Raw genomic sequence first — 26,204 nt, forward strand, 5'->3', positions numbered from 1 at the left:
GTTACGACCATTGCCAAACCGAAAAGGCACGTAGGTTTAAATTAAGGACTAGACAATCAAAAGGAGTGAATGACTTTCGAAAATATCGTCGAAAAAGCGACCCCTCCCCTGTAGAAAAGTGCCCAGTTGAGGGTGAAGATATTGTTTTTTAGCCAATTTTTCGATATTTGTTGTCTGAAAGGTCAGACTTACAAAATGATACTGATCTTGGTAAAATCCGTCGCCTCTGTCGAAAGTTCTAGGCAGACATGCAAACATACATATATACATTTATTTGTAGCTCAAATTTTCGACCCAAACCGATTAAAAAGTTTGCCTTATCTCTGAATACCCTTTATGTAAAATTTCAAATGTTTAGACCAGAAATTGTGTGAGTAATTTGGTAGACTGCAGAGGTCAAATTTTTTTTAACTTTGACCCCTATTATGACCCCTAAACATTTGTTTTGGGCTCAAATGAAGTTATTAAGTTAGATCCATGTCCAAGGAACCTATATCTAAAATTTCAAGTGTTTAGACCCATAGACCTACGGAGGAGTTTGGTAGAGTTCTCAAAGATCAAATCGTTGAACTTTGACTCCTTAACAGCTAAATTTCTGGCTGGAAACTGATCACATAGATTTTCCCAAATCTCAGTACCCTGTATATCAAATTTCGAGTCTGTAGACTAAATATTGACAGTTATTGTGTAGGGAAATGTACACAGACAGACACACAGACACGTTCACTTTTATAGATATATAGATAGATATATATATACTTAAGAATAAAATTATCTAACAATCAACTGGTATGGAAACCTTTAATAAGTCTTACAAAATATTATTGGCAGTAATACTATCCCATCTAAATAAAAAATTGCTTGATATACAAGATAGAGCAAATAAATAAAATTTTAGTCATTTGATAAATTTAAAAGTTTATGACGTGAAATGGTTAAATTTCAAATCAAAAGATTTTTATTATTCTATGCAAATCTTATAGGATAAGGAGTTATAATATTTCAAATGTATTCTTTGTCTTACATAGAATAATAAAAAATCTTTTGATTTAAAATTTAACCATTTCACATAAATTTTTAAGTTTATTGAATGACTAAAATTTTATATATATATATATATATATATATATATATTGGGGTGGGAGTTGAATGAAGAGAAAATCAATTTAGAAATAAAGAAGGAAAATGAAAGTATAAAAATTATGTATCAATATACAGGGTGTCCGTAAAGTTACTATACAGTCTTATTGTTTTTTTTTTAAATTTTTTTATTTGTTTTTTTTTATTCAATTTTCACCCCAAACAAGGCACAGTGCCACTTTAAAGCAGGGGGCTACTATCAGGGACTTAATTAGCGGGGTCATTATGAAGGGAGATGAGTAGAAAGATGTTTGTTAACATTACACTTGAACTTCTGCATATCATTGCAGTTGGGAAAGCAGAATCCCGGAAGGGAGTTCCAAAGACCCGCAGTTCTGGGGAAGAAACTATCGGAGTAAAAGGCTTTCTTGCACCTAGGGATCTCTACTGTAAAGGGATGAGACTTAGTAGCTTGTCGGGTTTGTCGGGGGTAGTTTCGTCGGGGAGGTACAAGTGTTTGCAGTTCGTCAGAGCATTCACCATTAAAGTATTTGTAGAACAGGTAGAGGGATGCAACATCTCGTCGATGGGACAGAGGTTGAAGCCTAGATGACAGTTCAGGACCTATCAGGTTGGCGACTCTCTTTTGAACCCTGTCCAGGAGCGAGAGACAAGCAGCAGATGCACCAGCCCAGATGTGACAACAGTACTCCATACATGGGCGAATGGTGGCCTTATAGAGGTATAGGATACTGTCAGGCGTAAGTAGTTTTCTAGCACGGTAGAGGGAGCCAACCTTCCTTGCAGCAGCCTTGGCAATGCTCTCAATGTATCTATTCCAGTTCATATTCCCTGTAAACGTTAGGCCGAGGAGTTTAAAAGAAGTACTTTCAGGTAATGTGTTCTTGGCCATTGCTATTGGTGGTAGAGAAGGTTTCTTGTAGTTATTGAAGGAAACAAGCTTAGTCTTAGCAGCATTGAATGTGACCAACCATTTTTGTCCCCATTCCACTACGGATTGGAGGTCATCCTCTAGTGTTTCTGCCATTTCCTTGGATATGTGTTCATTTTCAAACCAAGACTGTACCCTAATAAACAAAGTCTCAGACAGCATAGATATAGCACTCTCCCTCGATACTAGCGCACAAATACATGTATTTGGTGACTTCAATATCCACCATAGTAACTGGCTAGGATTCTCTAATCACACAGACGTAGCTGGTAGCGCAACACATAGCTTCTATATATCCCATTCCCTATCTCAGTTGGTTACATTTCCGACACGTTTCCCAGACCAGCAAGATCAACATGCCTCACTTCTAGATCTCTTTCTGACAACGGTTCCCAATAACTGTACAACAAATGCACACAGCCCACTCGGGAATGCTGATCACGCTGTGATAATGGTAAAAATCAGCCTAAATTCTCGCCCTAAAACCCACTACTCAAAACAACGAGGTATTACAAAAAGGCTGACTGGGAAGCCATCAGGGAACTAATCAGAGATGCCCCATGGCAGAATATTTTTACTCTTCCAGCGGAACAGTGTGCAAATGAGACCACTGAATGGTTCAAAACTGCTATTGAAGCACATGTTCCCGCACGGAAATTCTATAGCAAGCCCCACTCTCCCCAATGGTTTACTTCTGCTTGTGCAGCTGCCATTTGTCAAAGGCAGCATGCGTTCCGCAGATTCAACCGACATAAGTCCAGCTCAAATAAACAGAAGTTTATAGAAGCTAGAAATAATTGTAAGAGAGTGATAGAGACAGCTAAGACAGATTACTCTGAAACCACCAGAAAACGCATCGAAGCACAGAAATTAGGAACCCGGGATTTTTGGAAAATCTACAACAGCGTAGTAAATAATGGACAGTCAACTATTCCCCCACTATCAAACAATCATGAGGTTGCTTGCACGGCAACTGACAAGGCTAATCTGCTTGCCAGTCGGTTTGCCTCAAACTCCACACTGAACTTGGTACACCACTCACTCCCTGATTTTCCTCTGCGAACAGACGCCACACTAGACGATTTGAAAATCACCTCTTCTCAGGTACATGCTACTATAAAAAACCTAGACACCTCAAAAGCATGTGGACCAGATCTCATCCCGGCTGTGCTATTAAAAAAATGCTCTGCCGAGGTTGCTCCAGTTCTGTCCAAACTACAATAAATGCCTTAACGAATCTTGTTTTCCCGACTGCTGGAAAACCGCCTCTGTGGTACCAGTCTTCAAGAATTCTGGTGAAAGAACTGACCCACTAAATTATCGCCCCATTAGCCTCCTCCCGCTTTTCGCCAAAATATTTGAGTCCTTAGTTAATCAAGCCCTAGTCCAGCACCTAACAGCTGCTAAACTCCTGACTGACAAACAATATGGATTCAGGCAAGCCCATTCAACAGCAGATATCTTAACTGTAGTTTCTGAACGTATATACCGTTCATTGGATAAAACAGGGGAGGGTAGAGCGGTGGCCCTCGATATATCTAAGGCTTTTGACAAGGTATGGCATGATGGTCTTCTAAGGAAAATCAGATCATATGGAATCACTGGAAGAATTCATAATGTAATTAAATCCTTCTTAAGTAATAGAAAAATCAAAGTTGTCCTCGACGGTCGTACATCCAAACAATGCGACATAAATGCGGGAGTATCCTTGGACCTCTATTATTCCTGATATTCATAAACGACCTCCCTGATAAAATTGTTTCGGAGATGGGTATATTTGCCGATGACACCACTCTCTATAACAGTCTGTTTTCCTTGATTGTTACAGTCTTTTTGGATGTAACACGTGTATTTTCTGAGATTTTTATAAACATAAAGGTGTTATTTCTTTTTATTTCTTTTGTTACAAATAAATATTTTAATACAATATCTTACTGTACTGTTAATATATTACACGGTGTCTGTATAGTAACTTTACGGACACCTTGTATATAGATTTATTCATTTATTCAATCAGAGTATACATCAATTAAGGGTGTCCGGTAAGTGGCGACTCTTTATACCATGGTATTTTGTTGTAGACCTGTGCTAGGGTTCACAAATTAAAGAAACCACAAGTAGTGTAAAGTGTATAAAATATAATATGAATTTATCATAAAGGATACAGGAGCCACTAAATTGGTATGAGGGGAACGTGTTCGTAGCATGCGGTTAAACATGGTATGAATGCCTCCATTTAGTCTCTGAAACCAGTGGTATTCATAGGACTGGTTGATTCCACTTCTCAAATAGGGGTGATTTGTACCCCACAACACCCCCTCCCGAGCTTTTCATTCCCCTGGAATGATCGTATAGCTCTTTTTCCTGGGGTTGATCTCTATCGGGTCGGTCATTTTCTTTTTTCTGGAGGAATGGCGTTGTCTGGCTGCTTGTGGTGTTACCAAGTTGAACGTGTCGTATATCTGGTCCATTACCTCTTGTTCAACAGGAAGTTGTCTTTCGTCATATGTGATACGTTCCCGAATTTGGTTTAAATGCTTCTTGTGAGTAAATCTTGGACCTCTGGTAATGTAGACCATCTGCCCGATCCTTTTCTGGACCTTTCCTAGTTCCCATATCGTACTATTCTTTTTGTGTACCTAGAAAAATACCTTTTTATCAAGTAAGTACCTCTTTTTAGGAACTATAGTATTTGACGGTTTCGCCTGTTTTGGCAAAAGTTTCTCGAGGACCGGCCTAATTTTCCTCGCGAACATTAACTCTGCTGGTGACATCTTCGCTGGAGAGCTTTCATTTGGCGTAATTCAGTAAACTTGTAAGAACTGCTGTAGTGCCTTTTCTGAGGGCGTTCCTTTAGCCTTCTTCAGGGCTCTTTTCAGCGTGTCTACAAACCTTTCTGCCTAACCGTTCGATCGGGGATGATAGGTTGGCGTCGTTATGTGGTTAACCTGGAAATCCTTGCAGAAGCTTTTAAAATCTGCTGAAGCGAATTGTGTGCCATTGCCTGACACTAGACAATCAACCACAATAAACCTAGCGAACAATTCGTGAAGCGCACTGCTTGTAAAATTCGTCGTTGGACTTTTACATTGAAATACCTCAAGCCATTTTGAAATTCTTTCTACCATTATTAAATAATAGTTTCCATCCAGTGGGCCTGCATAATCTACATGTATTCTTTGCCATGGGTGGTCCGCTTTAGGCTACGGGCTAAATTGTATTGGGGGCGCTTTTACAGCCAATATGCATCCCTTACACGACTTTACCGTGCCTTTTCTATCAGTGTCCAGTGAATATTTTGTCTGGGTTTGGTAGTAGGTAGTGATGATCCTTGAGCGCCGCATTCAATCCGGTCAAGAAGTCCACGCATACCCTAATCTATTTAGAGTTTTTTTTCATGTATACGGTGGGGGCTGCCCATTCACTATAGTTAATAGGGGTCAAAATCCCAGTGTTAACTAGTCTTTCCAATTCTTCAATTTTTTTCTCTCTAAGCAAACGGGGCGCTCCGTGGCTTTTTGAATATTGGTTTTGCCTCATCCAGCAATTCGAATCTCGCCTTTATTTTTGTGCAGCATTCAAGCTTTTCAGAGAGAACATTTGGGAAAGATTTTTTGAGATCTTTTTTGAGTTTGTCGGCTCCGGCTGTTAGGTTTTTGACTTTGTGACAAAAATCACTCATTGGCAAGTCCCATAATTAAAATTCCTGAATCCAATCGGTCCTGAATAAGTTTGTTGTGTTCCTTAGAACGAACACTTTTAGCTTTTTTGATGTTCTTTTTAGTGACACATTAATAACTAGCTCACCCTCAAAATTTAATTTTTCACCAGTTACTGATCTTGCGACTTTATTCGTCTTTGTCTACGTGGGCTTTTCTATTCTCTTCCACGTGTGAAAATTTATAATTGATAAATCCGACCCTGGATCAAGCTGCAGTTTCACTTCTTTATTTCTGATTCTCACCGTAACATATTTCCTTATGTTCTCTCTTGGTGAAGGGTCCATTTTTGCAGTTTTTATATAGCTCTTTTTTGCTACTTTCGCTCTGCAATATGAGGCCTTGTGCCCTGATTGCTTGCATAGGTCACGTGTTATTTTCCTTTGGTACTGACATGCATTGTACCCATGAGATCCTCCACATTTGCTACAAGGGGTCCTAGGATTTTGTCTATCCTGATAATTTTGTGAAGGGTTCTTTTTCCCTCTTGGTTGGGTGGCTGACGGGTGAGTGTCCTTTATTTTTGAAGCATATTTTTTTAATGTGAGTGATACCTGCTTCTTCTTTGTTTCGGGAATCTTGCTTCATTGCCACAAACCGCTGAAAATCTTCAGCCAATTTCTGAAGCGTCAAATCAGGTTCTAATTCCAATTTATTTAGAGCACGACGTCTTATATCGGCATCTTTTGTGGTTATCAGACCATGTGTGAATATTAAGCATTTGAAATTGTCCGCCGTTAATGACAATCGTCACGTCTCTTAACTATAGACGCAAAAGTTGTATAGACCTGGTTCTCCTTACGTGTAAGATTCATGCATTTCCATCTTTTATGAAAAAGGCTTCTTTTTGGACATTATAACTCCATTAACAGTTTGACTGCCTAGTCAAACGACAATTCGTTGGTTTTTCTTGGTAAAATATAGTCCACGAATTTGTTATGTTTGGATGTACCTAACTTCCGTAACAATAAACAAACCTTCTTTTGATCTGTACATGCACTGCAATCAATCTTAAAAAGATCTTCAAATCTTCTGAAATATGTCTCAAACGTTAGGTCTTCCTCAGGAGCATAGTGAAATGTATAAATAGCTGACCAGATGGCATTTTGAGAAAAAGCTGTGCTGGTTTCTTCTCCGCTGTTCTTATTCACTAAAACTTGCGTTATCAAATTCATTTTTTTATCTGACTGATTTTGCTGCTCTAAATGTAATTTTGACTGATTTTGCTGCTTTAAATGTAATTTTGACTGATTTTGCTGCTCTAAATGTAATTTTGACTGATTTTGCTGCTCTAAATGTAATTTTGATTGATTTTGCTGCTCTAAATGTAATTTTGACTGATTTTGCTGCTCTAAATGTAATTTTGACTGATTTTGCTGCTCTAAATGTAATTTTTTCAATTTCAATATTTATCAGTTGCAATTTCGCCGTTTTGTTTCTGTATTGCCAATTTCCCTTCTCGGAACCTTTTTTCAATTCTAATTGTTGACTTTGTTGGAATTTCACCATTTCCAAAATCTGTTTGGCAAAGTCATCCTTTTTTTAAGGTTTAGAATTACTTCATATGAAAAGAGTTTTTTCAGAAACACCACAATTTTTTGTTGATTTACTTTTTCTGTAGTACCAAGTCTATAGAAAAAAACTTTACAAAACTCGTACCTGGTTATTTAACGAATATTTCTTTCATATATTTGTTTCCTCGTGTGGCAATTTTTCTGAGAAAATAATTCAGCGTTTGCATTTATACACAAAGCAGTAGATTTCATTTGCCATTTTTCAATTTTCGCAACGTGTAGGTACTGGGTTCAATTCCTTGTTGATTCTACACATTTTTTTTTCTGCTTCGACGTGCAGTCCCATCGACCCATGAAAAGTTTATTTTAACTGGATTAAAATCCGATGTCTTTTTTTGTGCGAATACTCACTTTAGCCAATAAAATAAAATATACTATCATTTACTTTTGCAGGATTTTTTTCCTTTTCCCAACGCTAATGCCTTTTAAGCATACGACGTATTAGCGAGACATGCTTTTTAGAACAACAAATTTATTTTTTTCAACATTACTTGTAATTAAAGAGATGGAAAAGAAGTTTTTTTTTTATTATTATTTAACTTACTGAAACTTGGTCTCGTTAATTCAGTAGTAATAATTCTAAACACCATTGTCATGAGTTCTGTTTCAACTCATGGTTTACGCTTTTAGTAGCTTTTTTAACAGCAAGATAAGGCTTTTTGATGACGTCTTAGTTAAATTCTTTTTTCGGTAAGAATTGTTGTCCTTTTTCGAAGTGTTCTTTATGACGTGTTTGTGGATTTTTACGCTAGAATGTTGGTTTTGTTTTTTCCTAATGTTGACAAATAGTTTTTACCATTCTTCACCGAATTTTTTAAAAATAAATACTTTTGAAGTTTCGAATTTCCCCTGAGTGTAGGAAAAAAATTATTTCGATTATCCACATGTGTTCTTTTTCTTGAATCCTTTTGGTCGTCAAAGGCTGTTTTCAAATGGCTGCTGTTTTTTAGAGTGAGTTCTTGCCCGAATATTCGTCGTCCAGTTGTTGTAAGCAATTGCAGCACTTGTTGAAATCTGGCTCCCATGCAAAGAGAAATTATTGCAGGTGTGAAAAGCGTCAATAACTTCACCTACATAGGTAATATATTCGATTCAAATCGGCAAACCAACACAACTATAAAGCAACATATATCTGCTACAAGGAGAGTCTTCAGTCAGTTGTTAACAATTTTACAAAATACAGGGATCTCCATCCTATGCAAGAGTGGCAACATACAATACACACATCTGACCTATATTCTTCAGAATGACACGATCCTGGCTGGAGTGCATCAGATTGAAAAAATTGCTAGTGTCACTCTACGGACCTCCTTGAAAAAGTATATCGCACAACGTTCCAACTGGCACAGCCACATCACATGTTGTTAGTCATCCAAAACATTCCAAAGTGTGGCCCAAAGTCATATGGTAGGCCATTTAAGACATTAGAGGATCAGTCAATGACAACCTATCCTGATGGGTGGCAGAAGTGAAACAGTAAAAGTTGGAAGTAATTTATGAAATCAAGAAGACAAAAAATGAAAACAATAATTAACACTTCTACCCGGTTGTGGCTAACAGAATAAGGACAATCTACCACTTTAGATTAAATAACGGGTTAAATTTGAAATTCTGTATCAATTTCTTAGTTTGTAATAAGTTTTCCAAGTTTTAAAAGATGCACCTGAAGAAGGTTGGAGGTTACATCAGCCGAAAACTTGAAAGTAAAAAGCAAGGTAATTTTAATCTAATTTATAAAACTCACTATGTCTGTCTGTCTCCATATTTTCAAACTCTATCTCTTTCGAAACTAAAAGTCGCGGAGTGGCGCTAGGGGCCTCAAATGATTGGATTTTTTTTATGGATTGTTCTTTTATGAGTCTTTAGCCGGTTAAAATAGTTTTTAAGGGGTTGAAATTGAAAAAAAAAAAAATCATATATTTTGTACATTCATCTTAGTTTATTTTTAATTAGTTCATATGCATGTCACGTTGGTACAGTGATAACGTCACCAACTTTGAATGCTACAGTTATGGTTTCAGTTTCGATTCTAGCTGATGGCACCCAAATACTTTTTTTTGTTACTTTTGAAATCACGACTCTATAATAATATATACGAAATCTAGACAAATTAAAATATCACATTTAAGCGTATTTTATGACTAGGCATGTCTGCCCTAGTATTTTAAAATTTATTTAATAAAAACAAGTGTAAAAACTTCGCTCCATACAGATTTTAGAGGTTGTTATTGGAAAAAGTTATTTGATTCCGGAGACCATGTAACTGAGTTTAAAAAAATAAATACAATTTATTGGTAAATAATAAAAACCATAAATTGCACACACATGTGTTTATTTTAGCAACAAATCATTGTCGATACAAGTTTAATTAAAGATGAGTTTTTCCTTTTGTTTATTCTTAAAAATGTTTTCTTGACTCTACGAGCTAGCTTTCGTGTCTCTAGTTTCAGTTGATGAAGTATGGGTTCAAGGGTTGTTTTTCATCCATCTCTGGCGCTTTCGATAATTATCAAGTTAACTTAATCTGCTATTGATGTATTTATATTTGCTTTATTTTATAAAGTTAGAAAGTAATATGTAATTTAATCAATTATTTATGTAATTGTATATTTATTTACCTATCAATTAAAATATAGATTAATATACAAATACACAAATAAGAGATTGCATTACAATCTATTTATTCTACAATTAAAAAGATTAATGAAACAACAAATTAAAAATTGCATGAATATACAAATACATAAACAAAAATTAAATTAGACTTTAAAAAAAAACAGCACAACAATGATACAATGACTAAAAACAAGTAAATTTTCATGACAAAAGCGATTGAGATGGACAAAAACAATTCTTGAATCCATACTCCTAGTTAGAACAGGAGACACAAAAGTTAATTCAGAGTAAAAAAAAAAAAAAAAAAAAAAAAAATGGTGGAAAGCTTTGTCGTCTTTAATTAGATTTTTATCAATAGATGTAAAATACCAGAACATATTATTTATATCAAACTATGATTTAAAATCAGTTTTAAAGCAAAAACAAATCTTTAATTGATCTTTGACATGGAATAATACACATATGTGACGAACATACCTGCTTCCTGCCTCTTTGGAGGATTCCATCATCAATTATCTTCATGGAGCTGATTCTGCTAACCGAAGATGCATGCGAGATAGACTCAAGATGATGGTTGGATTTTTATATATATTTTTATTCACTCCACATGCATTTATTCACAGTAAGCTGGAAGGAATGCCGAACTTCGGCTTGCTCTGTTTTCTGGTTCCATCTGGGAACCGTCGCCCCCCCCCCCTCTTGAGGAGATCTTGATTCTCACACCCTATCTCTTTCGTGTCTCGGGATCAACACAACCGCCAGACAGATAGATTTACGAGCAGATAGATAAATAGCTTCATATACTTAACCAGATCAAACAATTGATAGATACATTTAATTAAGCAGATCGAAACATTAAATCACTGGTAATTTTAGGGTTTCACTAAGCTATCCCCTTACAGTATGAAATCAGCATAAGCATCTTTTCTGGACAGCCCGCATCAAACTCTCAATGCTTCTAAGAGAGAAATGAAAAGCAGCGTACTTAGTACAGAATATTGAAGTACTCCTACTTCAACATTAAAGCTGTCACTAAATATGCTGTTAAATCTAAGAAGACTTTGAACGTTTCTGTACATTGCTTGAACAACCTTCACCAACCACTTTGAACGTTTCTGTACATTGCTTGAACAACCTTCACCAACCACTTGCTTTCTCCTAATTTATGCAACAGATGATCTCTCTTGTCATTTTGTTAAAAGCTTTCTCCAAATTCGCAATAGCAAAATACAGGTTCTTTTTCTTACCAAGATGCTTCTTTTGCATTTGTTTTGGTGTAATTATAGTAGCCGTGGTATTTCTTTAAGGTATAAAATCGAACTACATTTCATCCATGCTTTTTTACAAAGGAGTCGCCACTTATCAAGGCCTGGAGGCCGCTCGAGGATAAGGATTAATAAGTGTATAGTGGTTAATGGGACAATGTTGTAATAATTGTTAGTAGTGGAAATTTGGTAAATTGGATTACTTAAGGGGACGGCTCATTAAGAACTTGTTTACATTGGACTTGAAGATGACCATATTATAGTTAGCTGGAAAGCAGGCAAAATGAAAGTTCCACAGGTGTGCAGTTCTAAGAAAGAAACTTTGTTCGTGGAATTTACGATTAGGTTTAGGCACAGATAAAGAGTGGGGGAAATTATTGATAGTGTTTTCAGCTAAGTGCGTGTTTCTCATTCAAATTTGGTGAGGGGGGACCATAGATTGGAACTCAGACGAGCACTTGCCATGAAAATAACGATAAAGCAGAGACATGCTTGCAACTTCTCTTTAAGAGGTTGCTGGGAAGAGAAAAGGGATTCCTCCATTAGGCTACGGTCTGTTTTGAACTCTGCATAGTTGTTCTCTCAATTACTTTCAATTTCTCTGTAATTATTCTATCAAGTGCTTCCCCCTACTCCACACAGGCACCTTGAGTCTTTGACAGACTATGGATACCCACGAAGGGGTGCCTGCACATTAAATTTTGGTGGCAAAAGGTGCGCAATCTCCAACCACACCTCTCCTTGGTCAACATTGTTAAATACCAGTGGCAAGTGAAGTGTATGTACAGGACGACTGGGAACAAATGCTGAGATAAGCGGAGAGCACATACAGCACCTAGAATTCTCAAATGGTCACCCATCTGATACTAGCCAGGGTCAACATTGCTTAACTTTGGTGATCTGACGAGAACCGGTGTGTCAACGTGATTATGCTGTATATGGTATATATAGTGCTTCCCCATTATCAGTTAACGATTGTACTAAGATCCCAGTCTTTCGAAACAACGCCTTTTATGATCTGATTTGTGAAGTCTGTGATCTGATGTTTCTAAAACTTTTGAAATTGTTTCTTATAAGGAGAAACAAAAAACATGGGAGGAAGTGATGAAAATGGATCTTAAGAATGAATAAAGTCAGAGATATGTTGCTTGAGGATTGTAAAGCCTCAACCTTCATCTTGCTCACAGCTTTCTATACAAATTCTTATAGCTAATCTTGATATTACTTTTGCAAATTTCAGATGACAATCTCATAACATTTCCAAACAAACTTCTTTTCGCGTTCATTTTTGTGCTATCACCCCACTGTCTTTTTGATTGCATTTCTCTTCAATAATATCCATATTTGTCCTTGCCATCTGTTTAACTATTCTCAATACGTCATTCTTCTGGTCATTCATCCTACGAAGACCTGAGTGGTACCATTAAAATGAGCGACCGTTTGTGTTCCTGAATTTATCTTTCTACACAGTCACCATCATTATCAATGCACTTTTGCCAGCGATGAATGATGCGTTAGTCATAAAAGTCTGAAACGTGCTTTGCCACTTGCATTTCTGTCGCCACTCTGAAATCAACAAAGCCATTTCTTAATTGTGCTAACAATCAACCGCATTGTTTGCTACATAGTCACCAGCATTCTCAATGCATTTTTGCCAAGAATTCAATGACACATCTCTACTTCTGATGCACGTCCATGGGAGGGGGTTGTTTTCTTACAGTCTCATGCTATCAATATTTGCAACAGAGATGAAACTTTCAGATTATGAATGCAAAAGTTCAGTCATCATAACAATGCAATTTGCAATCCCCTTTGGTCTATTCTGAGGGGGAAGGATAAAAAATAGGAGGCATTACTTTTTGAAACGCTTCTCGTATATTCTTTTTACATTGGGAATTGTTGTAGTTAGAATATTTGGCCTTCGAGCCAAGATCAAAGTGTAGTATCTGTTCTGATGCTACACTTAAGTTAATTTGTCTTAGTCAATGGAGGGGAAACCCTCTATACTGAGACAATTATTATTTTTGGTTCTAACCAGAGTGCCCCTTTTGCTTACTTTTCGGGGAGCTTGTTTTACACCACATTAAAAATGACCTTGTGTCACATCTTACTTTCATGGGGAAGCAAATAAATGCTACTAAAATACCCCCTGAGTTTGCTAATACGTTTTTGTGTAGTTTTTGTTCACCGACCCTTCATTCTGAGTTTCTTGCCGTAAATCCCGATGTTTTGTGATATGGAACAAATATTTTTCTATTCAAGAGTCGTTCCAATTGTTTTTAAACTCAAAAAGTTGAAGAGCTACGGCAACAGGGGTGGTATCATTAAAACGAGGAACTTTTTGTGATCCAGAATTTATTTTTCTAGATGGCGTTTTTGGAATGTCTGTCTTATCTAAAATAACATGATTTTTTCTTTATTTAGATTTGATTTTTTTTATTTTTAGTTTGTTAGATATTTGCGTTTAAAATTGATCACGATCTTTAAATTATGTTTTTTTTTTCTTTTTCTTTTTTTTTCCATTTTAGATTTTACATGTGGCGTTGGGTTTGGTTAAATCAAGCCTAACCATGACAACTTTCCAAGTTTTTTCACGGATATTTGTTGTGTGGGGCATTTTGCACAATATACCTGAAGTAAGTATTTTTGTCTTATGAAGAAAAACACAAAATAATTGCGGTAAATACAAACTAGTAATGCTGTTGTTAAGTAATGCATGCACTTGGAGAGAGCGCTCAGATCTGGAAACCTTATGCCTTACATGAAATCATGGGGTTCACACAAAAAACAAATGGAGATTAAAAAAAAAAATCAAGTGATAGTACTGTGTGTATGTTCCTCACATTTTACTACAGATGCAGATCTATTGTGTTCTCCTATGCACTAATCCTGTTGGGGGAGGTATGAACCCATTATTTCATCCACCCTCCCAACTATGGATTAAATAATTTTTCAATTTTTTACAATAGGTATTGTTCTCTGTAATGAAAGTGTTCTCGGTTTTCTGATTTAGATTTAAAAAAAAAATTGTAACAGATATGAACCGCTACAATTAACCATGCATGTGCATTTTTTTAAAAAAAATTATTTCTTTTTTGAATTTGAAACTGATTTAAATGCTCTGACGTTTAATTTTCTTCTTTTTTTTTTTCCTTTTTTTTTTTATGTTTGTAATGTTTATCTTTCGTACCTAAAATATTTTTATTCATTTATTTTAAGAATAGTCACTTTCATCTGTAAGTTCTGCATTAAATAATCTAAAATCAAAGAAGACAAATCAGATCATTTTCATCACTAAACAGAGAGATTCAATAGTTGCATCTTTGGAAAACACGTTGGAAGCAAATTTGAAAATGATTTCCTGCATCAATCAAAATGTCTGTTGACAATAGTCACTAAAAACTGAATGGTGCCTGTTCAGAATAAGAAGGAAAATTGAATTTCCGTTAAAAACCAACGTTATCTACTTTTTATGTTAATTTCAACTAAAACCAATGCTATCTACTCAATTGTCATGTCAGGCAACTGACGTTGCCCGGTCATAAGATATACTTAAATATGATATTTTAATTCATGCATATTGCTATAGAGAGAATTCTCTATCAATTATTATATTGAACCTAATCTATGATAGTGAGATTTTTTTTTTTTTTTTTAGAATTCAATTTTCACCCCAAACAAGGCACAGTGCCACTTTGAAGCAGGGGGCTACTATCAGGGAGATTAATACTAAATATATATATATATATATATATATATGACTTGGGTGTTATCAGCTAGAATCAAAACTAAAACATGCAACTCTCCACCCTTATTCCTTAGCCTCTGAGCCACGCCCAAACATGCATACATAAATTCACCTGTCATCTCTTTTTTTTTAAAAGACGGAATCGCCCGATTAGTTAAGACAAGATGCAAGAAAGCAAGCAAGGTTCAAAGAGTTTTATAATTATATAGATTATTGCATTATTACATAAACCGTGTATTTTCATGATTTCAGAATTCATTCATCTGCCATTATTTGGGCGGGGAGCAACAAGACAGACTGCAGTTATCTCCCTTTTTTATTCTGTTTTATTATTAAATTATAACTTTTTATTTTTTTTTTTAACTATTTTTCATTAATAATTAATTTTCGACCTTATCATTTTTCATAATTTTTGGATATTCTACTAATTTCTAAATGACTATTAAATAGATAAGATTAATTTTAGTTGAAATTAAATTTTTTGATTTGTTATTTCAAACAAGCACCAGCTTTCAATTCAAACACGGAAACAAGGGAAATAATTATGATTAGCATAAAGTAATCTTATAATTCTGTTTTTGTTTCTTGTAAGGAATTATTATGATTGATTTTGAAATCTGTTTATGATTGATTTTGAAATCTGTTTATGATGAAATTAAAAAATAATTTTAATTAACGATTTGAAAAAGATTTTATTTTTTAATGCAGATCCAAAATGATGTTTCTGTTAAGATGTTCCTGTTCGCTTGGTTTTTGACGGAATCCATTCGCTACATGTATTATTTCTTCATGCTCATTGGGTTCATACCATACTTTTTGTTATGGGCTCGGTAAGTATATGATCTTGGAATTTTTCTTGTATTTTTTAAAAATAATTGCAATTAATTTTTATTTGAAATTTAACAGACACCTTTTTTTTTTTTAATTAATCTAAACCAAGCTCAATGGCTGACCCAACAGGTCGTTTTTTTTTCTAGTGTGGTCATGTCTATATATATATATAATATAAGGGTAGAATATTGTGTAGAGATTTTCAGTATTTATATCAGCAGTGTTCAATACTTAAGAAGAGCTTAGCAGTAAAGTATGAAAATATATTTGTGGCAATTAAGCTAAACTGACATGTCCACATTTCATCCCTCTAAGTACTTGGGCTGACATGCAGACACATCTGTATACTCTGTATAGCTTAACCGCCATAAATTTACTGTCATACTGTACTATATAGAATTGTGCATGTCAGCTTAAAGGAATAAACGGTAAGATGGTCAACATCTTAAAATTTAGAATATAGACTTTTGTCATTTATTTGTTACATGCTCTGTAGTTATATCGAGCTTCGTAAATTAAAGGTGAAATATCATTGAATAAACATATTTCCACACATACACACACTTATATATATATATAATTAATTACTTCATAACATTTGACATCCAAAATTATTATCAATCAATTTCTCCGATCCTTTTAAATAAGGCTCTTATCTTTGCTAAAAGAAATTCTGACTTAACTAATTTAGAAATGAAATTAATTCTCCTAGCGAGAAAGTCCCTTATACAATTTAACAATAAGCTTTGGACTAGAAAGGATACCCCTGATAATTTTGACATGTGATGGGTGCTTCTGACTCTGCAGAAGATACAGATTTAGTGGGACTCTTTTTACTGAAAGAACTTAAATACCACTTTAAACATATCCAAGGGGGTCTTTATAGAGACGATGCCCTTATTACTACAACAGCCAGGCCAAGAGAGTACAACAAAACAATTAAAAAATTACATAACTTCTTCAATAACTTTGGCCTTTCTATAATTATCGAACCAAACAAAAAAACTTCAAATTTTCTAGATGTTACACTTAATCTTAACACCGAAACCCATAGCCCCTATCATAAACCTAATCTTACGCTTTTATATGTCCATAAATCTTCTAACCACCCCAACTCAATTATAAAATCTATAGTACCATCTGTCTCTAGAAGAATTTCTGCTCTTTCTGCTGATAAAAAAACTTTTAATCAAAATGTTACTTTCTTCAATAATGCCTTATGGAACTCAGGACACAAGGAAAAGATTAAATACAACAATTATGCTCCTCCTGCAGGCTGCCTTAAATCTGTAATCACACACAATATGACTCGTAAGAAACCAGTTCAAATAACAAGATCTGCCGCTATCAATAACAATGAACCAGTCTACATTTATAATCCAAACCAAAATACTAATCGCAATGCCTCTAACCAACCTAGTCGCATCAGGAGAAAGAAAAATATTTGGTTTAATCCTCCATTTAGCCTAAATGTCAAAACTAATATACCTAAGGAATTCTTCAGCATTGTACAAAACTCTTTCAAATACCGACACAGATATAGTTCTATTTTCAATAAAAATTCAATCAGGATTTCTTATTCAACAATGCCTAATTTAGCACAAAGAATCTTAACATCTAATAACAAACAAATTAAATCAGCCCAAAAAATCCCTTTCCCAATTAAACCCAAAACTAACTGTAATTGTAATAACAAACATCTTTGCCCACTCAATAATGATTGCATCCATAAAGATGTTATATATTCTTGCACTATTACTGAGCTCCCACGCAATCCTCCCATAACAGACACTATTATTTCGTCTTCAAGTTATTCTTCTTTGCATCCTCCATCTGATATAGTTACTAATCCAATACACCATTCGAGCAGCCCTTCCATCTACAATCATACAACTAGTAATAATGATAATAATAATATTTCTCCTAACAGCCATCCTAACAATAACAACACTTATTATCCCCTCCAAAATAGTCCTCATACAGACATTGTCCCACCATTTGTTGAACACTATGAACAAAATTCAAACTATTTAACTAATACAAATCAGCAAATTAATATTAATACCAGACCTCGAGCTTTTAATAAAGTACATACATATATCGGCGCTACTTCAACATTAATTAAGAAAAGAATATCAAACCACATTTCTTCTTTTAACAACCATAATTCTAATAATAACCAAGGAACTTCTGTAACCACTTTAATTAAAAAACTTTACTCTAACAATACCCCCTTTTCAATCAAATGGACTATCATAAAAAAAGTTAAGTCTTATACTCTAGGCTCTAAGTCATGTCGCCTCTGCACAACCAAAGCTATAACTATAATTACTTCCCCTCAAAGTAACAATATAATAAATTCTAAAAATGAACTGATCTCTTTCTGTAAACATAAGTCCAAATTTAATTATGGCAATTTTGAAATTACATAGTTATTACTTTTACCCTTTATATAGATATAAAAAAATTCTTTAACTTTATCGTTTTTCTACATACTTCTTAATACTTTATAATTTAATAATCCTTTATTTTAATTCTTTATCTCTTCTTTGCATGGCCGGTTATTTATCTGCATTTTCTGCTTTATTTTTAAACTTTCCTATCTATCTAATATATCAATCTACCCACACTTTCATATCTTGTATGTATATTTACTTATATTTTACTATATGCATTTACTTTTTTTTTTTTTTTTGAATTTGCAGATACCGGCCATCCCCTCCTTTTTAAATAATTTTTATTTATTTTTTTTTATTTTTTATTTATTCTTTATTTTCTATGTATTTATTAATTAATTTATTTATTTATTATCCATTTAGTTTCGTCTAACAACTCTTGCTGACATTTTTAATTGATGACCTGTACATTTCAGTTGATCTATATTATTTTGCCCTATATATTTTTTTTGTGCCTTTAACATTTCCTGTCTGGGTCATTTGACTTTTATTTCCCTTTATTTTATATTTTATATTATCATTTTTTTTCTCCCCCCTCTCTCTCTTCCCTGATCTTTCTTATTTATATTTATGTCTCGGAAGTAGAGTGAAAAGCATATCTTATTTTTCTTTTATTAATATTATTGGAATCTTTTCTTTATTCCTTGTACACATTTTTGTGAATTATTCCATGGATTTCTGCCTTTGGATTATTATGGACCATCTTCTTCCAAATATGGGATTTCACTTGTACAAATGGAAATTCTTTTAACTTTCTTGAAGATTTACATTTGGATTTTACCATCACTGGATTTTTTATCTTCCACCAGACTATCCATTCATGTGTAATCACCTTTTTCTTCATTATATTCCCTCTGCTTCACAACTTTTTTGTTTTCAAGTAAGATCTTTGACTTACTTGTTGTTTCATCAAATACTTCTACATGCAAAATCCGATCCCGCATTTTGCTAATTCCTACCCTCTGATGAGAAGGAAAGTATTTCTTCGAAACTCTGCGGATTAAGGACTATCCATTTATCTAGTGTTTCCTTTTCAGATTAAATGTTTTTAACTCATTCCAAAGTGTTTTTTAACATATTTTATTAACTATTTGCTCATTTGCTCATATATATATATATATATATATATATATATATATATATATATATATAGAGTGAAATCAAAGGAGATGCAATGTTTACCTGATATAAGCAATGGTAAACTTCAATCTAATGTAAATACCAATTATTTATATATAGATATTTTAATCCCAACCAAATTAAAAAGCTCAGTACACACACAATAGAGAGTAGAACTTATTATAAGAGAAAAGAAATTAAAACTGTAAGTTGAAATTTAGAATCAAATTTATTGTTTGACTGAATACTCCAAAAAACACATTTTTGCAATTTATGACTATAATAAATTGCAGTTTCATTTAATGCCTTAACCAGCAAATTCTAGCATTGCTACAAATATAATTTGCTGATTTCTTTCTGTCCTCTGATGAGAAGAATGGCATTCATTGAAACTCCGTGGAATAAGTACTTTGTAAATTGTTTTTTGGAGTATTCAGTCGAACAATAAATTTGATTGTAAGTTTCAACTTGATTTTAATTTCTTTCTTTTAAATAGGGGTTGGACAAAATAATGGAAATATCTTGTAAATTTTGCATCAATTTTAAAACCCCTATAAAAAGATTCTTTACCAAATGTTGGCTTAATTTTTTTTATGGTTATTGTTGTCTTTGGTTAAATTTATTTTTATTTCACTGCATATTAGTAAGAACAATTAAAATGACAGGTCCATTATATTTCATTATATTTCTAAAGAGGTTGTTGGTGCCCGTATGGCAGAGGTGACGAACAGAAATGGCTGACATGGTGCTTGTATTTGCGAGGAACTTCTAAAAGGTCATGATAGTTTATGAAAATGAAGGAAAACATCCTCTTCTGAACAAAAATTGTCGATATGAAAGAGATCGTAAAATCCTTGTGCCAATTGTGAAGAAATGCAGCACTCAAAATTGCAACAGAACTAAACAATCATTTGGATAATCTTGTTTCAACAAAAACTGTTCACCGAATGCTTCACGAAGCTGAATTTCAAGAGAGGGCTTCCATCAGAAACTTAAAATTTCAATGTGTTTCTATTATTTTGTCAAACCCGTGTGTGTGTATATATATATATATATATATATATATATATATATATATATATATAATATACTAGCATGAGTGCCCGGCGTTGCCCGGGTGTTGAGCAAAAAAAAAAAAAAAAGTGGTAGTAGGAAGGCAAGCTTGAACCCGTACAGCGAAGGAGGAAAAGAATGAGAAACGTAACGTCTTTGCTGTTACGACCACCGCCAAACCGGAAGTGACGTAGGTTTAAATTAAGGCTAGACAATCGAAAAGAGGGAATGACTTTCGTGAATATCGGCGAAAAAAGCGACCCCTCCCTGTAGAAAAGTGCCCAGTTGAGGGTGAAGGAATTAATGTTTTTAGCCAATTTTTCGGTATTTGTTGTCTGAAGGGTTGACCTCAAAACGATACTGATCTTATGAAAATTCGTCACCTCTGTCGAAAATTTTAGGCAGACATGCCAACATACATACATACATACATTTAGATATTAGTATCTCAAATTTTTGACCCAAACCAATTAAAAAGCTTGCCCTATCTCTGAATACCCTTTATGTAAAATTTAAAATGTTTAGACCAGAAATTGTCTGAGTAATTTTGTAGAGACCGCAGAAGTCAAATTTTTTTTAACTTTGATCCCTATTATGAACCCTTAACATTTGTTTTGAGCTCAAATCAAGTTATTAAGTTAGATCCATGTCCAAGGAACCTATCTCTAAAATTTCAATTGTTTATACCCAAAATTGTTGGAAGAGTTTGGTAGAGTTCTCAAAGGTCAAATCGTTGAACTTTGACCTCTTAACAGTCAAATCTTTGGCCAAAAACAGATTACAAAGATTTTCCCAAATCTCCATACCCTATATATCAAATATTGAGTCTGTAGACTGAAAACTGACAGAGTTATTGTGTAGGGAAATGTACACAGCGACACACACACAGACAGACACTTTCACTTTTATAGACATATATAGATATATTCCAGGTTGAAAATACTCAGAATTGAATTCCATAAAGGTTTGTTGATATTTTGTTGTAAATATAGTCATATCTTGCTATGATATATTTCTGTGGAAATATGATTTTTTTTTCTCAATTATATTTCACTTATTTTATATACTAATCCTTAATTTATGAAGCTCAATGGAATTACAGAGTATATAACAAACAAATGACAAAAGTCTATATTCCAAGTTGTATGATGTTGACCATCTTACTATTTATTCCTTTAATTACGTTGGCATTTACCTTGACAGCAACTGTTTCATAATGCAAAATCATTCATTTAATTATTATATCAATCAATGAATTTATTTTGCCTTTAACTTATCAGAAGAAATAGCAATATATATAGATTAATTATAAATAATAAAATACTAAGATACTAAATAGAATATTTTTTATTAATGTATATCAAAATTAGTATGGTTCTGGATATGACCTTAAACTATATCCGATGGTGAGGCCCCAGCTTGCGGGCTTTGAGGAGTGTAGATCCACCCTTTAATGCCATTGCTCCCAGGTCCACTCTGACCCGGAGTGGTAGTACCTGTTAGGGTCCCAACTATAGGTTAAATAGAAAGCGACTTGAAAAAAAAAAATATTCTATTAAAAATTTTTTCTTCAAATTCACTGTATTCAGCATTAAATAACCTGAAAAGGGTTGATATGCTGTAAAACAAAAACAACCAACCAACCGAAATTAATACAATTTATGAATACGAATATTTAAATTTTAGTGACTTTACTTGAAAATTCAAAATGGCATAATAAGATAAAATAAAAAATTATTACAACTTCTCTTCCAATTTCAGATTTTGTAATTATGCCCAAATGAATTTTATTTTTTATTTATTTATTTTTTTTAGGTGGATTGATAGTTGCTATTTCTTCAGATGAGTTAAGGGCAAAATAGATTCATTGATTGATATAATAATTAAATAAATCATTTATTTAATTATTATATCAATCAATGAATCTATTTTGTATAATGCTGGCATTTCTCATCTTCTGATGAGAAGTATTTAGTTTCGAAATGCCATGGCCTACAGATATATAGTCTGTTTTTATACAAACATTATTGGTACATATATGCATACATGTTTCAGTGGAATCTTAATTCAAGGAAACCACTTCATCAGACCATATGTAACCAATAATGTTTGTAGAATAAACACTCTATATACCAGCTCCGTCCTCCATTAAGCACTCCTTAATAATCACATGGTTTCATTGGATTTACTTCTAGGAAACCAAACCATTATACATATATGTGTATAGTTTGTTTATTATGCAAACATTATTGGTTACATATGTGCATACATGTTTCAATTGGAATCCCAATTCAAGGATAACACTTCATCAGACCAAAAAAGTGCTTAGTTTCTAATGAAGTTAAAAAATAAAAAAATGTCTTAAACTGGAAAGTTTAACGAAATGTGTCATTCAGACAATAAATGTAATTGAAATAAAAATGAAATTCATCCAAAATTTGTGAACGATTTGTCAGCTTTATCATGTTGTATACAGGTTTCAAAAATTTATTATACGTTCAACCCTATGTTATAAGTGTCTCATCTTTGACTTCTATTTAAACATATATATATGATAAATAAAAGATGAGAAATAAATCTATATATCAGTGAAAGTGTCTGTCTGGATGTGTGTGTGTGTGTCTGTCTGTGTACATTTCCCTACGCAATAACTCTGTCAGTTTTCAGTCTACAGATTCGAAATTTGATATACAGGGTATTGAGATTTGGGAGAATCGTTTTCATCCGTTTTTGGCCAGACATTTGGCTGTTAAGGGGTCAAAGTTCAACAATTTGACCTTTGAGAACTCTACCAAACTCCTTCAACAATTTTGGGTATAAACAATTGAAATTTTAGATATAGGTTCCTTGGACATTGATCTAACTTAATTTGAGCCCAAAGCAATAAATGTTAAGAGGTCAAAGTTAAAGAAAAGTTTGACCTCTGCGGTCTCTACCAAAGTACTCATTTCTGGTCTAAACATTTGAAATTTTACATAAAGGGTATACAGAGATAGGGCAAGCTTTTTAATTGGTTTGGGTCAAAAATTTGAGCTACCAATATATAAATGTATGTATGTATGTTGGCATGTCTGCCTAAAACTTTCGACAGAGGTGACGAATTTTCACAAGATCAGTATCGTTTTGAAGCTCGACCCTTCAGACGACAAATACCAAAAAATTGGCTAAAAACATTAATTTCTTCACCCTCAACTGGGCAATTTTCTACAGAGCAGGGTCACTTTTTTCGGCGATATTCACGAAAGTCATCCCCTCTTTTCGATTGGTTAGCCTTAATTTAAACCTAAGTCACTTCCGGTTTGCCAGTGGTCGTAACAGCAAAGATGTCACGTTTTGTTCCCGTTCCTTTCCTCCTTCACGGTATGGGTTCGAGCCTGCCTGCCTTCCCACTACCACCTTTTTTTTTTTCTCAACACACCTGAAATGCTAGTGTTAAATAAAACTTTATTATATCATCAAATCAATAAGGAAGGAAGAGGAGAAAAAACTCTGTAGGCCATGGCATTTCGAAACTAAATACTTCTCATCAGAAGATGAGAAATGCCAGGATTATACAAAAACCAAAACCAGCTTAAGAACATTTAGTTTAGAAATGAAAAAAAAAATATGTATAAGTATATATAAGTAAGAAAAAATTTGTAAGCATATATCAACAAAATATATAAAAGATATATATATATATATATATATATATGTCAACAAAATTCAACTCTGGATTCTTACCATCGCCTGAACACACTTTATTTTAATTATTTTCAAGAATGTTATTTCATTGACCTTACTGGGGAAAATCCTGTAAAGTTTGGACTATTTTTTTTTTTTTTTTTCTATTTCTGGTTTCCCGACAAAAGAAGGACCTGTAAATTCACTCTAGTCCGTTCATCCGTCCGCACTTTTCTCAATAACTATGCCTTTGAATTTTTTGAAATTTCGCACAAACATTAAACATATAATACGAGTAAAAATGTAACAGAATGGAATTTTCGGGAAAACTCCTGTTGCACCCCTCCCTAGGGGTGCCTTTCAGATTAAGACTAAAATTGACACTATTGTACTTATTAAAAAAAAAAAAAAATTGATGCCTGGGATTTTTATAAAACTTTCTGAAAAGTTGTAACTAACTGATTTCTATATGATTTTGTTTGGCTAATAAAAACACTCCATTTTTGGGACTATTTTACCAAAACTATATTTGTCCAAAATTTTCTGTGTATGTCTATTTAGCAGTTTTGCATGGTGCTGAACTCAAATTGAAATATGTTAAAGCCTTGGGGACTTTTGGGGCCAAATGGGGGACAGTCATTTCTTTTTTTGCATAGTGCAGAACTCAAATTTACATCTGTTAAGGCCTAAAACTGCACCGTTTGTTCATTTTCACCAGGATTTCATATCCCCTGAGGATTTTGGGGGCTAAACGGGGCGGTTGGGGGTGGGGTGCAAATGCTGAACTTAGTCATTTTTTTTTTTTTTTTTTCACTCACGGGGAACCATGCATACTTCACTTCTTTTTCCTTTTCCCTTTCTCACTCCTCATTCCATGTACTTTCGTTTTTCTTATCTATCCTCCCCCTTTTGTTTGCTCTACTCCCATTTAGTAGTCCCATTCTTCTATTTGCTGTTCCTACTGATATATGATTATAATTTTATCATTTTTTTACTGATATATACTTATATATATGTTTTATATATGTATTTTTCCTATTTCTAAACTAAATGTTAAGGTGTTTTTTTTTTCTTTTTTTTTTTTTTTATAACGCTGGCTTTTCTCCTCTTCCGATGAGAAGCATTTGGCTTTGATATGCCAAAGCCTAAAGTTTTTTTTCTCTCTTTCTCCCCTTCTTCCTTTATTGATCTGAAGTTTTATGCAACTTTTATTTCTTATCTTTTATTATATGTGAATTGCTTCTCTTAACCGTGCAGAGCTTTTATCTTGATAGGTTTGCTTTGCTTAAAGATTATGTCTTTATCAGGTTCATTTAATTCTCTCTCTCTCTCTCTCTCTCTCTCTCTCTCTCTCTCAGAGAAAGAGAGAGGGGGGGTTAAAAGAATAAGATCAATTCTTTAAGAACAAATTGCTTTGGGGCCTCTATAGAATATCAATAAAAAAAGAAAACGACAATATAAAAATATTTATTAATGTATATAGATTTATTCGTTTATTCAATAAGGATGATACATAAATTAGGGGTGTAGGATAAGGAAATGCTAGGTAAAATAATAGATCTGACGTCTAGCAATAGCTACATTAGGAGCCAAATAATTTTGTGTGAAAGGAGAATGTTAAAATATTAAAACTGTTATGGGAGAACTACAGTGATCTATGCAATAGAGGAGGAGTATAGCTTACATTTATATATATATATATATATATATATATATATATATATAGTAATTTATAAAATATATATGGCGATTAAGCTACACTGAATATTCAGCGTTTTATCCACTCTAGGACTCTTCAGGCTTATGCGCGAATTCTGTGGTTGTTTATCGTTTTTATATGCTCCTCTTCTATTGAGATTTTAGTTAGCCAATCAGCTTTCTAGTATCCACCGCGCCCTTCCTATCAGCCAATGGGCATGCATTTATCGGACAAAGGATCTGTTTTAAAACTAGGACAGTGTTTTTTTTTTTTTTTATTGTTTATATATAAATATATATATGTGTAAATACATATGTGTGATCGTTTATGTATATTCATGTTTATTTAATTTATTTATTTGTTTATTTTCTATTTTTTTTGTTAGTTTTAAAACTATTTTGTATCGCTATCCTAGAGTAAATAATAAAC

General features: G+C 33.6%; 1 protein-coding gene and 1 pseudogene across 1 annotated transcript in view; one reads left to right on the forward strand and one right to left on the reverse strand.

Moving 5' to 3' along the window:
• Nucleotides 1–26,204, forward strand: part of LOC145279945 (very-long-chain (3R)-3-hydroxyacyl-CoA dehydratase 2-like) — a 91,173-nt gene that overhangs the window by 54,187 nt on the left and 10,782 nt on the right. Inside the window, exons 3-4 of the mRNA XM_080131543.1 lie at nt 13,735–13,842; nt 15,663–15,784. Coding sequence (XP_079987669.1) covers nt 13,735–13,842; nt 15,663–15,784 — 230 coding nt within the window. The remainder of the gene's footprint in view (nt 1–13,734; nt 13,843–15,662; nt 15,785–26,204) is intronic.
• On the reverse strand, nt 12,030–12,146 carry LOC145280466 (5S ribosomal RNA; annotated as a pseudogene).

This window comes from Euprymna scolopes, chromosome 7 (assembly GCF_053919585.1).
Source record: "Euprymna scolopes isolate OS-2025 chromosome 7, ASM5391958v1, whole genome shotgun sequence".
Classification (NCBI taxonomy): Eukaryota; Metazoa; Mollusca; class Cephalopoda; order Sepiida; family Sepiolidae; genus Euprymna; species Euprymna scolopes.